This window comes from Periophthalmus magnuspinnatus, chromosome 19 (genome assembly GCF_009829125.3).
Source record: "Periophthalmus magnuspinnatus isolate fPerMag1 chromosome 19, fPerMag1.2.pri, whole genome shotgun sequence".
Lineage (NCBI taxonomy): Eukaryota > Metazoa > Chordata > Actinopteri > Gobiiformes > Gobiidae > Periophthalmus > Periophthalmus magnuspinnatus.
In genome coordinates, this window is record NC_047144.1 from 8,075,384 (window position 1) to 8,090,196 (window position 14,813).

The 14,813-nt window shown below is 39.1% G+C and overlaps 1 protein-coding gene across 1 annotated transcript in view; it reads left to right on the plus strand.

Moving 5' to 3' along the window:
• Nucleotides 1–14,813, plus strand: part of LOC117387666 (protocadherin-15-like) — a 199,864-nt gene that overhangs the window by 168,209 nt on the left and 16,842 nt on the right. Inside the window, exons 31-36 of the mRNA XM_055229827.1 lie at nt 229–453; nt 1,373–1,461; nt 2,159–2,335; nt 2,414–2,632; nt 3,504–3,512; nt 4,642–4,752. Coding sequence (XP_055085802.1) covers nt 229–453; nt 1,373–1,461; nt 2,159–2,335; nt 2,414–2,632; nt 3,504–3,512; nt 4,642–4,752 — 830 coding nt within the window. The remainder of the gene's footprint in view (nt 1–228; nt 454–1,372; nt 1,462–2,158; nt 2,336–2,413; nt 2,633–3,503; nt 3,513–4,641; nt 4,753–14,813) is intronic.

Here is a 14,813-nt window from a genome sequence, read left to right on the forward strand (position 1 = left end):
GGTACCCCATTTGTTCTCTTCAAACAATAAAATATCTTGTTATCTAACTGCTTGTTAGTTTTAATTGAAATTCTGAACCCTTAATGTCTGAGATACATGTGCTCTTACTCTAAAACTGTTCCTAGATTGAATTTAAAACGTATACAAACTAAACCCAGAATCACAATCACGTTTAGTCATTCTGCAAAATGATTGGAACTCTCTAAATAATTAATTCTCTGTTTTCAGGCGCTGGATGAAGACACTGGTAACTACAGTTCTATGATGTATCGGTTGATAATGCCCCCTCCGACTACCAAAGACGCGAGTAAGGATGGCTTTGTCATTGATGCGTACACCGGTGTGGTCAAAACCGCCATCATGTACCGCAACATGAGGAGATCCTACTTCAAGTTTGAGGTCGTCGCCACAGACAACTACGGACTCGGGCACAGCAGCAAGGCAGACATTGTGGTAACGTTATAATCTTTAACGCGCTGTACCTGATGTTTACTTAAAAAGCTGAAAAACATAAGTAGTTCATTTTAAACGGTTTCATTGATCCAAAGCTGCTCCTCAATTACCTTACGCATTTCAAGCATTCTAATTATTCACCATGATCAGCTCTTTTCACAGTTTTCAGACCTTTTGCAATCACTGTAAAGAATAACTAGCATGCTGACAGGGCACCATTGTTGCTTTCTGGTTCACAGATGATAAAAACATTGTATAATTAGGTGTAGACAGCGCACACACAGCCTCAAAAGCTTTTATAATACATCTGTAGTGGGGGGAAAAAAATACTTTATTACATGAAAAACATATCTGGTAGAGCATCTTTAAATGTTAAATTCACTTATCTATCCTCATCTTGCGTTTTATTTTGAATTCTTTTATCCTTATCATGAACAAAGAAAACCTTAACATTTTCAACACTCTTTCTTGTCTGTTTTTTAATGTCACTACTATCCAAATAGCAAACCCTAGCTAGCTGGTCGTGACGTGGTTTTAAATGCCTTCCTTTTATAAAGTGATCAACCACACGTTAACATTATGCTGCATGTTCTTTAATATTTGCCATAGTACATAGTAGGGTTGTCAAAAGTATGGAAAATCAGATACTAATCAATACCATGACTTGTATCGAAACTAGCTACTCATTTGAGCAGGTACCAATGCTAAAAAAGTCACATTCAGGACAGAAATGAACCTTTCCTGAATAGCTTTAGCATGATCTTGAGCACATGGACTAGTATATATTGGCCCATGGACCAATGTAGCAACTACTACAAAGTAATTGCTTTTTCACCCTTGAGAATTCAGTCTCATCTTCTAAACATGGTTTCCATGTCAAATTAATTATTTTGCTGCTCGCTGTTTATTTGTCTGGTAGGTGTCTGTGGTAAACCAGCTGGACATGCAGGTGGTCGTATTAAACGTCCCTCCAACTGTTGTGGAGAAAAACAATGACCGACTCCTTAGGTAAGAGAGACTGAAATGTGCAGTCCAGTATTTTTGTCCAATAAATGTTTTATCTGTACTAAATGTTTCTATATATAAATAAATGTCCCTCTTTTCTACTGATGTAGCTGCAGTTCCTTTAATCATAATTGCAGCCATGAGGAAACCAAACTCTTATCTCAAGCTTACATCATTATTATCTACTCTATGTACACTTGGCTTTATTATTAGAAGTAGATAGCTTTGCATTGCAGTAGCATGCACATAAAGAGTAATTCACTGTATTCATTGTCTGTCTTGCAGTATTTGTAGTAGTGGCTTTCACTTAAGTAATCATTAGGGTTAGGAGATTTTCTGTGCATACACCATCACATTGAAATGAACACTCAGTATTCAGAGTTTATTTATTTATTTAAGTACTCTATATTTGAAATGAATCTCAAAAGAAAATAGTGCAGATCATATCATTTTAGTTGTCATATGCACAGCTAAGCAGTTTCAATCATTGAGCCTTGATTTGAACATTGGTAGAGTAGGGACGTGTCTCACATCTTCATGGCAGCTGCTCTATTTTTTGTAGAATACAATTGAAATGCTGACTCTGCTGCACATTTAGTCTTATCTTCAGTCTCCTGTTTGCCATTACTAATTACATTGCTACTTCTACTTATTAAGTGTTCTATTTTTCATTTTTCACCAAACATTTTGTTCTCTGCAGCATATTGGAACGCCATGTTCAGGACCAGATCCCTGGAGCTAAAGTTATTGTTGAAACAATTGGACCTCATCGCTATGGCGACGGGATGGAGCTGGAAGACTACTCAAAATCGGACTTAATGATTTATGCCATAGACCCGCTCACAAACAGAGCCATAGCACGACAAGAACTATTCAAGTCAGTTAAATCAGTGCAAAAAAAACTCCAAAAACTTCTCAAAATCCACTGTTCACAAAGTATTTTTCTGCTTCTAAGGTTTCTGGATGGCAAACTGTTGGATATAAATAAAGAGTTCCAACCCTTCATGCCCCCTGGTGGTCGTATCCTGGAGATCCGGACTCCGGAGGTGGTGAGCGGAGTGAAGAAGGCTGTACAGACTGTAGGCTACACTGAGGGGGCTCTGCTGGCACTGGCTGTTATCATTATTATCTGCTGTGTTCCCGCTATTCTCATCGTGGTGGTCACGTACAAGCAGTGAGTACAAGTCAGGATCTTTCTCATATTGTAGAGGATGATGGATTTCAGTAATTATGGCTGATATAAATAAGTTTGTCTATATACTGAAGAATCTTTCTCCATGGAGACAAGCAGGTTTTGTCACTAGATCATTGTACAGGTCAGATCGTATGGAAACATTAGGAAAATTGCATAGTCCACTTATAATATAACAGACTAAATCATTGTACATTTATTGCACTATACTAAGTCAAACATTCTTCCATTGCAACAAAACGTTAACCTCATTCAGGACTAACTTTTGTATTTTCCAACTGTGGTGCTCAACAAAGACTTGATTGGGACAGTAGCCAGAAAAACTCCATTTCCATTCTACAAATAAGCAGATTATGAAAGAAAAAAAGAAAAGGAACATTATAAAGAGGCAAGTATGTCTCAGTGTTCCCCAGAAACAAACCTCTGTCTGAGGAACAACCATGGATCCTAAAATAAACATATTAATTTCCTGGACCAATCCGCATTAGCAGTATCTCCCTCAGGATGTCCTTGGGCACTACTTATCATTTTCACTTAATTTAGCATGGCAGCCTGTCCCACTACACCATGTTTGTTTAGCTAACCAACCACTGTTAAAGGCTATTTATTTTATCTAGTCCACGCACACACACAGAGGCAAAACTTACCCAAATATGATTTAGTACAAAAAGCTAACAAAGTGATCCTAAGTACTCTCTTATATTCCTAAGTGACCGTAATGAAGACCAATTGTCTCCGCCGTACTTGCATATTTCTTCTAACACAAACAATTGCATGATTTATGAAGGGAAAGATGACTAATTCTCCCCCCTGTCTCTGTTTCATCTGCTGCTGCTGCCCGGGAACACGCCAGATTCAAAGAGTAAGTAATGCCTTCCTTGTGCTAAATATTTGTTCATGGCCTGTGATTTATGTGTTGACTTTGCAGTAAAATAGATGGGCCCATGCGGTGACACGTAAAGGACAGAGCGTAATCAGAGAAATTAATCCGAGGAAAAGACAGCAATCATTAGCTCGGAGAACGCTGCCAAAATGCAGCATCCAAAACAAAAACCACAGGGGAAAATGACCTTGTGTTTGAGGAACATTTCAAATATACCATTTACTTAAGTCCTAAAGAACATATTCGCCAAATAAAGTCATTATAATAAGCTAAATAGTAGATTGCTTAGTGGCAGAGTGGTTAGCAATTAGAGATGGATCGATTAGTATTACGGATATTGGCGCCAATCCTGAAAAATTTGCTGGGTCGGACATTTGCTTCCATATATCGGTTGAGTTCATATCCTGGTTGGACGTATAAATTGATGTAAAAAGACTATTTACTGGTCCAGTAAATAGTTGGCCCAGTCTCATATGTTTGAATTTTTATTTATACAAAGTTGTTCTGTAGTTACTTGAAGAATAAATAAAAAACTTAAAAAATGCTGCTTTCAGTTTGTGCACTTGTATGGATTGATATCGGTTATCGAAATCGGTATCAGGACTGAAAAAGCTGGATCAGTGCATCGCTATTAATAAATCCTGTCTTACGTGAATATGAGGGTTTCTGTCCCAGGGCCCAGCTTACACAAAGGCTATTCAAGGATTTCAGTCACATAACATTTCACAGTTATGGAAGGCATTTGGAGAACTTTTAATACGATTGGTTATTACTATGGCAACAATCCCAATTTCACATCACTTGAAACCCATGGATATGATTGGACTATAATTTTCCCTCTCTGTGTCTCTGGCTTCCTGCTCTGATTGATAATTAAAGTATTACAACCCTTTTCACTGCAGGGGATTTCTGTTCAAAAGATAAAAGCTGTAATCTAACTCCTGAATATCTTAATGTTAGTCAATGCCTCGATTTGACAAACGTGTAAAATCTATAGTAATATAACTATAACTTTCTTGTGCGCTTGTATTTTTTTGCTGTTTTTTTTTTTTTTTTTTTTTTTTTCGCCTTAACCTGCGTCAAATTCACCATGCTCGTCTCTGTACAGGCGCCAGGAGGAGTGTGCCAAAACGGCCCGTATCCAGATGTCTCTTCCAAGCGGGAAACCTGGGGGAGGCATGGCCAACAACCTGTACGAGGAGCTGGGAGACAACGCCATGTGAGTGCTTTACAAGGCCATTCAGTCTTATTCTAACCATACCGTTTGATGAGTGTATATTGGTGAAGGGTTTTATTTTAAATATAGACAAGAAAAAACAGTATTTAAACATGGTTAAAGGTGCACTATGTCACTTTTCTGGTGGAGGATCTATCATTTGTTTATTGCTGTCCCCTTAAACGTATTTATCTCCATGGAGACACGCAGTTTTTGAAAATGCAATGTACAAATGCATTTTTCCAATTTTTTTTAGCAATAGTAACGTCTTTAATTGAACAAATGGAAGATAGGACAATTTAATGTCATACTGAACATTCTAGGCAAAGCAATTACATCTCCATGGAGACTAGCGAGTGGCAAATCCCTCACCAGAAAAGGTTCAAAGTACACCTTTAAGCAAGCAAAATAGTTTAGTTGATTATAGTGATCTTAAAAGTATGAATTATATGGAAAACAATTAAAGCAAAAGCAACAATTAATAGCCAGTATCTATACATAAGGAATGGGAAGTAATTAGATGTTCTTCCCATATTTTACTTTGGGTCATTACGGAAAATTACCCTCTCTGAATACAAATATCCACTTCAAGCAATAATACTTATTACTTAATAGTCATAACACCACTTGTGCAACAGATTTCAGGTTCTACATTTTTATTTTTGACTATTTTAGTTTGAATAAAAAGTATATCTTCCCCTTACATGTTCTATTGAAGCAGATGGAAATCAGTAGACTCTGTGCACAGCATCACACTAGCTAGCTTTTATTAAAATCGGAAAAACATAAAATTAAAAACCTATTAACATTCAAATGACTACGCAATTACTTTTATAGGAAGAATACTTCAGTTTGTGGAGTTGTTTTAATATTTATTATTATTAGCATTGAGACACAAACGTTTCTAAACACATTGTCCTCCAGTTAAGTGTTCATTTGTGTAGTTTTTAACGTGTCAGTGACATCTACTCACAGCTCCTTGTCTACTGCTTTGTCTTTAAATATGTATTCATTTTAGCGTGAATCTGCAAAAACCTCATAGAGATACAATTGGACAGGAAGTAGTGACGCTAACAGTGAGGTTGCCGGGTGCTACTGTGCACAGAGCCTATTGAAAGAAAGAGGGTGTTATAATATTAGTGGTACATGTGACTACTTAATTCTATATCAAATGTAATACTTTTGTGACAGTAACAGCACATTTTACCAGCATGAGCACAAATGTGTTTCAAATCTAATATACTGCACCATAATAAGTGTAAATTTATGTATATGTCCAAGCAACAATTTATTTTGCTGAAGAATGAACTGCAGGCAATTTATTTCATATGCCATGGCCGTGTGCACTTTGAGTAAACAGAACAGCTCTAACAAGAGCAAACAAGTGAGTGGCTGAAGCTCTGCAGGTCACTGATCAGCACCCACCCGCCTTCTCAGTGGTCCAGACTCCAGACCTATAAACAGACATAAGCAGAAACAAACCACGCAGCTAAATGTAAAGGAGAGAAGGGACTAACGATGTAATAGGCCACATGCTGTAACAACTGAAGTCATACTGATCGTAGAATTAAGTAGTTTCAAGTTGAGGCATATTTTGCAGTTTACATTTACTCAGCCAGCAGTTAGCAGTATTGTCTGTACCTGTATCTGGTAAGTGTTACATTAAAAGTGGCACTATTATGAATACTTTATCTAATCTTTATTCATTTGTTGGTAGTGATAGCAGTACCAAAAGTAGTGGTAGCAACACTTACCATCCCACTAATGAAACTACTGCACATCATATCAGATTTATGAAGTTGTAGCGTATTGTTTTGTATGCTGCTTTTGTTGCTTTTGAGCACTGGACCGGATCGTTCTGCTAACTGTAAGTAGGGTTTGAGTAGGGCCCAGGGGGATTTCACTAGATTACATGCATGGGTGACATATAAAACCTCTTCAGGCATGTTTTTGATGAGAGAACAGCGTTTTAACAGAAAGCTCCAAAAAGTCAATTTTGCGTAATACCCCCGCTTTAACAGATCAATAGTAAATGTTTTTTAATGGTGACAGGTACTCAAAATAGTGCTTATAAACATGAATAACAAATCTCTACACAATCCATATAGTACAAACTCAACATTATGACTTAATTGATTGATCAAGTTAAAGAAATCCAAACAACTAAACGTTAAAAAGTCTCAGAACCAAATTTGTGGCCCTTTGTTTTACCAAAGTGACTTTTTGGCAAGGCTAGATCATTGTCTCCGTACTATTTACATTTCCGCTGGTAGAAAGGACACTCTCAGTCCAAATAAATGGAACTATTTCACATTAATCAAAGCCAGTCTCAAAGCCCGCCACCACAACAGCTCTAAACAACGCTCTGATTTAGGCAAACGCATTAACAGCTCCAGATAAACCCTGCAATTTTATCTCCGCAAAGTTCAGCGACATTCAGCTCTTAGCCTGTCAGCCCTCCTCTTGTAATGCATACCAATATCGGCGCCATTCAAATCTAACTAGAGATGGGACCAAAATTATATTCTTTTTTGTGAGTATGCAGCATCTAAACTCGGCTTGTTTCTTATCTCTTCATAAAGTGTTTTCATACAGTTTGACAAAACAGTAATGGGGACAAATACCAAATATGAGACGTTCAGCCGTGACCTTTAGTTGATTCAAATTCACAATGACTTTAGTGAAAGTTTAGTGAAGTTAGATGAAAGAAAATAAATTACACAAAAAACAAGCCCACTCAAAGCTAGTGCAATGGAATGGTGTTAGCCTATTCATGTAGAAGGAAGCAGACATTAAATTATTACTGATGCTCCAAATACTGGTCCCTCTAACTCACTGGATAGAAAATACGTCCGATAATTACTGTTACTTGGTTTACTTGGATGAATGTAATAGCAGCCTTTTTTCCTATTCAATACTACCTTATAACTTTGAGAATTCAGTGAAAAAGCAAGTTCTGTGAAGCTCGTCATAAGAATTTCTTGCAACTTGCAATTGAAACGTATTTTTCTGTATTGTTATTCCTCCAAGGAGATGACCTCCAATTTCTCTATGATTAAAATTATAAAGAAAGTCGACCTGCCTGGTTTTATCTCCCTTGTGTTATTATTGATAAAACGTGACCTTTTCCAACTAGACGCTGCACTTTGGCTTCAGAGGTAAAATCAAAGTATATTCCTAAAAATTGACTTCATGTGTACCAATCATTGATCCATGACGTCTTCTCACCTCATTGTTTGTCTAGAAAATCATATTTAAACTGTTGTATTACCAATTTCTACTGCTTTGGTTAAACTACTGTCTAATAACTACGCCGCGTTGAGACACTATTAATTTCCACTAAACATTTAACACACCCACTCAAGGCAATGCACACTTAGTTAATTTCTCATTTCCTTCCGAGGCGCTGCAAAGAAGTTGAACTCTTATCGGTATTACATGCATCACTGGTTTTCTGTCTGTCCTTGATATGGCTTCCCCCTTTTCCCATTAACATAAGAGCAATTCGTATGCAAGATGGCACTGGCTATCTCTCCAAATGACAACAGGGATTTTCAACTGTACGCCCCCCGGTCCATGTGTATCTATTGGACTTGTAGCCATAAGCCATTGCCTGAAAAATGCATGAGAAAAATTATTCACAATAACAGATAATTGAAATAAATGTAGGCAGAAATTTATGAAGATCTCCTCGAGCAGTAATTAATTCCATTGATAAGCTTCAGTGCATGTGTAATTGTTGTGGAGAGGAGTCTGTGCAGATTGCAGAGTGCAATACAAGAAATATTGTCCGTATCATTGGCATTTAATAAGTGCCATAAAGCATTTAACTAATCTAACTGTATACCCATAATTAGTCTATGGTCTGTGGAGGTTTCACTTTCTTTAAAAGTGCTCTATATAACTGTTCTGGTGGAGGGTCTAGCATCAGCATGTTTAATAAAAAATGTTGGAATGTTCCACAGTATGGTTTAAAATGAAGCAGTCTCCATGGAGATAAGCAGTTGGCATCAGTAAACAAACTGTTTTGGCAATAACATGAAAATACAATAGGGCTCTCGCATGAGTGCTTGAGTCCTAAATAGATGAATGCCAATTGAATCTGTTTATGGTATATTATGGAACATTCCAAGCAAAGCAACATTTTCATGAGACAAGCAGGTGAAAGACCATCCACCAGAAAACAAGCACAGTGCACATTTAATATCTGCTAACCTGCCTTTGATGACTATCTCCTTAAACCCGATCAAAACATAAGCTGCAAACACATGTCAAATGCAGAAAGATTAACTATTGTTCTGTATCAGATAAATTAATCCATGGGAAATGGTTCAGTGACTCCTGAACTGATACAAATGTCTGAACATCTTTATATTTACCTATTACAAATGTGTGAGGATGCCTTGGTGGAGGTTTTTGGCCTGAAAAGACTTGGCAGACAGATCAGATCAGGTCCTTTTTAGACCCCGCCTAAAGAAAATGAATTGAAATCACTAATAATAATAATAATCTTATATATAACTGTCCCAGACACTCTAATTTGCTTTACAATTTAATGCATTATTCATTTACTCCACATTCTGTGGTGATAAGCCACTACTGTAGCCACAGCTGCCCTGGGGCACACTGTTGGAAGCAAGGTTGCCAATCTGCACGTTTTGCTCTGCCGACTATCATCAACATCCACGCACACAACACTTTTATACTAGCCAATGTGGATGAAGTGTCACAATGACCACTGACCTCCCACTGTGGCACCTGGAATCCCCCGTGGTCTCCTGGCTTTTGTTTCTTTAACTTCTGACATCTGACAAGATCAGACTTTGGCAAAGAGGTTTGGCCCTCTCCACTAAAAACTAAAATATATAGTTTTCATGCCCCATACTCTGTACCACCTTAAACATTATAAAAAGTTACAGAAAACTCCAGAATATTAAAATCCTAAGCCCATTTGGACAGTAGTATTGGCTTTATATCTGATGATGCGCCAGAGGGGACTGTGTATCATCCAAATGACGCAGTGTAATGAAGTAAAACATCATTTGTGCTCAACCACTCCAGTATGGATTAGGGCAACAAGAGACTTTGTCAAATGGCACAAAATGTCGTATACAACTTTTCTTTTACAACTTTAACTGCATTCAATTTCATTTCCTTGTCATGTTTGATTGATATATATATATATTTTTTCATTTTCTTTCCTCATTGCCATCCATCTTTATCTGTGACTGACAGACAAAAGTGAGTGGGTTTTTGACTTACAGTAGTAGTAGCAGTGTTTGTATGTTAAATGTGCTTCTAGCAGTTCTTTAGTGAATAACATTGTTTCTAACTTGTTTAGTTTTGTGGAATACTGATACTAAAGCCAAGACATACCACCAGGAGACCAATTAGTATCTGTATGTAGTAGAAAACCAACCGACTTTCCCTTTAACATGTGCCAAATTTGAGCTAGCATAATAACTTTCCATGCCTTACTCTTTGTGGCTCTAATTTCTTTGTGGAATAGCAAAATTGACTTGTTTTTCTTCCCTTGTTGTTTAAAATGATCTCTTTAGTGTTCTATCTCTATCTAAATGACACAAATCACCTCCGATCTCCATCTATTTCCTTTCATTTTAGTCCCCATTTGTCTCGTAATGTGAAGTCTGTTTGATTTGTCTAAAAAGCGCCCCATCTGATTCCTCTCTCATTTAATCTCCCTTAACTTTATGTGGCTGGCTGCTGTGATATCTCTTTTAAGCCGATTTTCAAATACTTTTCATTCACACTTTGATGTTAGAAGCTTCAATGCTCCATCAGGCAAAACATTGTGACCACCTGCCACCTGTCATTGAGTTGTTACAAGCAATATTTTATCCAGCATTTTGAACTAAAACTGTATCAGCCAGTCTTCATCCTTTACAGACAGCAACTATCCTTAGCTCACCACTGCTCCACTGCTGACCATCGAGATAGTCTAACCCAGTCTGATACTTATCACAACAGTTGTGAGTGTAGTTCTGTTTCGACCAGAGGCGAGTAGAGCAGTACTCAAGAGTAATGTTACATCAAAAGTATTTTACTCAAGTAGAGGCACAAAGTATAGATCCAAGAAATCAGTGAAAAATTAGAAGTAAAAGCAAAAAATATATTTGACGAAACATCTGATCAAATAAGTAAAACTGTCTGGATGAAACACCTGAATGATAAATTTAAAACAAAAAAATAGAAAGACTTTTCTGCTACTTGTAGATCACTCACAGTGGGAAGAGTAATTAAAACCTTTTCTAAAGTAAAAGTACTGTTACACTGTAAAATAGATTACTCAAGTAAAAGGAGGTAGGCAAGTCAAATTGTATTATCAAGTTACTCAAATACATTTACTTGAGTAAAAGTAACTACTACCTACCTCTGGTTTTTACCATATCAACTTTGAAGACTTAAATAGTAGATCGCATCACTTTTCACATAATCTGTATGGCAGTGGTCATAAAGTCATGCTTGGTTGGTGCAGCAATCTGTTACGTCATATTTCACCTATTATTTTGCATGCCATTTCACCATTCCTTCTTCATTCTGCCCTCTCCTCTTGTGTCCATCCACCAGTCGCTCAAACCATGGTCGTGCAGGCAGCTTGGACGAGTGCGATCGCCAACGGCTACTTTCCGACTTTGCCACCCGCGCCATCGCTGCCCATAAACAGTGTCTCGCCAATGGACGAGTCAACAACCTGCCCAAATCCGAATCCAACATCACATTCCTTTCCGATGAAAACCCTTTGACTATAAAGAACCCCATCTACCATGAAGATGGGACGCTGAGTAGCCCGGAAATGTGTGGGAAAAGCCAGAGGAGACAGGATATGCTCGGCCATTTTTCTCCAACTAGAAAAGGTCTGAGAGAAGCCTGGTTGAGACTCAGTGCAGGTGGTGATGTTGGATTTGGAAGCTATGGTGATATGGGATGGGGTTCAGGAGTAAGTCATAGCTGGACCCTCCCAAGCAGACTCCACCGTAGAGACATGTATGATGCTTTGAGGCGACAGGTAGTTATGGATCCTGTGCAATGGGAACTGGAGTTACTCAAAGCAGAAAGCAAGGACGCAGGACTGGATTCTGGATTTGACCACGGATTGGATTCTGATTTATTGGGAAGTCAAAGTCTAGAACCAAAACTAAGCGTCAAAGAGCAAGCTAGGCACTTTGAGCAACAAGCGGAGATGAGACGGCACCAAACAAGGGACTCAAGAGGGTCTTTGTCGCCAGATTTTCTGCTTTCAGTTTACCCAGAATCACCACAGCATCAAAAATTGTCCACTCCTACCCACAGCATCGGTCCACCGAGTATCATCGTAACCCTTAGCGACCCAGGAACGCCCCCTCCGAGTCACAAACCAACTCCACCCGTGCTTAGACGATTCGGTGTTTCTTCAGGTTCTGAGGAAAGGTTGCAACTTCAGCTGGAGGTCATTCCCGATCCACCCTCTACTCCTCCCCCTCCACCTCCCGCTCCGTCCTCCTCTCCCCCACCCCCTCCCCCACCCAACACTGCACCCCCTCCGCCCCCGCTCCCGCATCCATCTTCGACCCCGCCCCCTATACCCGCACCGACCTCCCCGCCTCCAGTCTCCTTGCCAAATCCCACCAAACGCCAAGCACCACCCGTTCCCTCTGCTCAAGCACCGCACATTCCCTCTCCTCCCCCTCCCCCTCCTCCACCACCCCCTCCACCTCCTCCCCCTCCACCGTTGTCCCCTTCACTCCTGCGCCCGTCGACCTTCGTCCTGCCGTCCCTCGCCGAAGCGCCGACCTTGCGTCCCGTATCCCTCCGCCCAACCCCGCCTCCACCCCCCACCGACCCGGAACCTCCACGCAAAGAACTCAAAGGAATCTTGAAGAATATCCAAAACATTGCAGAGATTGAAAGGTCTGTTGCAAACATGTTCAGCCAGATCGATCAAAAGCAGATTCCGCTGAAGAAAGTGATTAAAAGTAGGGCGTCCATGGATTCACTTGACTCCTTGGACTCTTTAGATGCGATAAATGTTACAAAAGCTGGTGAGGAAGGAGAGGATGCGAGGAATGGGGTTGTCGGAAGCACAGACGGAAATTCAGAAGGTGCGATAGAGGATCAGACAGCTCAGAAAATTGAACCTAACCCAAATATGAACTCAATCGTGGAGGAGCTGGAGCAACACTTCCCCTCACAGTCTACCATGTTCTAGCCTTTTGCTTTTTCTTATATGGGAAAAGAAATGTCTTGACAATGTGTGTGTGTCGTCATGGGACCGCTGCCGAAAATAGCACACTGGGACGCTCTGATGATTTAGAGCTACAGCTGTGTTTTTCTATACGACACGAGCTAAAATGAGAACTGCTTAAAACAATGGATCTCAGTTTCAGATTGTGAAAAGTTTCTGAAGAGGTCATTCAATTGACCCAAACTTGACACAGCTGCAATATCTTCTTTCTACAATAAATCACACTGTTTTGGATGAATGACTTATTATCTTGCACAGACATATTTCCCCAGAACGTCATTTTTAGACATTGATGAATTTAATCTGAAGCAATTGGCTTTAATAGCTGCTGATGGGAACTGTGAAATCCAACAGCAAGTGTCAAAATGTCCTCTGGTCATTAAACTGACATCAGGTCTGGCGTTCGTTTCAGCAACAAATTCTGACTAATCAGCTGTATGGGAAGAATTATGAGAAATATCGTGAGGGGTTGGCAAGCCGGTTTTCCAAGAAGACTGTGTGATGAGAACAATCCCTCAAAGACTGAAAAATGAATACTAACCTGCCAACTGGACAAAACATTTGCTTCTTTGATTGTAGTCCATAAATTCTTAACTTGTTTCTTGGGAGTCAGCTGTAGACTTGTAGCATTCATTTAGAACTGGATCAGCATTTCTAAATAATAGATTGTAATACTATTTACTTGTTTAATCCACTAGAAATGTCAGTATTTTGTTGTAAATATATGGTATTTTATAGTTCAACTCACTGTTTTGTCTATAAATTGTTTCTTTTACTTTGTATTGTGTTGTCATTAAAATAAATTTCAAGTTTTATTCACTTCATAATTCTTTTAATTGATAAATCCATGGCTAAAGACCCACAGTGCTGCAGGAATATTAAAGCTGCACAACGTAACCACCTACTTGTCTTGGTGGTGATGTCTGGAATATCTCCAAGCTAAGTGACATGATGCGTCTGTGGAGGGGCAATCTAGTTTACTGCAACAAGTTCCATATAGACTATCTTTAAATAGATAGTGATGTGTGTTTCGTTTCATCTTTGCCTCACATATTGACTTATTTTTCATCTCACTATGCCCTGCAGCTTTAAGTGCAACTCCATAGATTTCTCATTATTACACTTTTACACCACAATCACCTCGGAGCTCTATAAATATCAGTTTAATGTCAGTAAAGACGGGCCCTGACAGAATGGCATTTACATCTGATAAATGCAAACTGGGAGATAATTCATCTGTTACTTTCCCTTTTGCATTGAGTAGCTCTTTTATTATGAGAAATACCACTTCATATATTAAAATGTAGAAGCCTTTGTAGAAACGCTTTGGACCGAGATTTCGATCTACACCTTATGTCATCAAGCAGGATTAGAAAAAAAGTCAGCCCGTCTTTGTTGTAGCCTTGACAGGGAATCACATACGTTTTGTTGCATGCAGTGAAGAGACCCCTGCGCGACGGATAGCGAGAGAGAAAAAGCCGTATTCGACATTTTGTGTAATGCGCAGCTTGCCACCTGTCAGACAAACATATTCACAGTGTGTAGTCTTTGTCAGGCAGAAACACAGGGCTGTATCTGGTTTCTATTGTGCAAGTCTTTCTGTGCAAAAGACATCATTCACATGGGGAGAATACGGGTTGTTTTTACAGCATTTAGAAAAGCATCGAACACTGTATTTTGGCTCTTGAGTTGAGTCAGGAGGGACAACAAACTGAACAAATAGTACGTTATTAGAACAAGGAACAGTTGTCTAGAGGGTCTGTTTTGGCATTGATGAGTCCATTTCGCCTGCCCCAAGTTTGTCCATTTCTTAGTGTGTTTG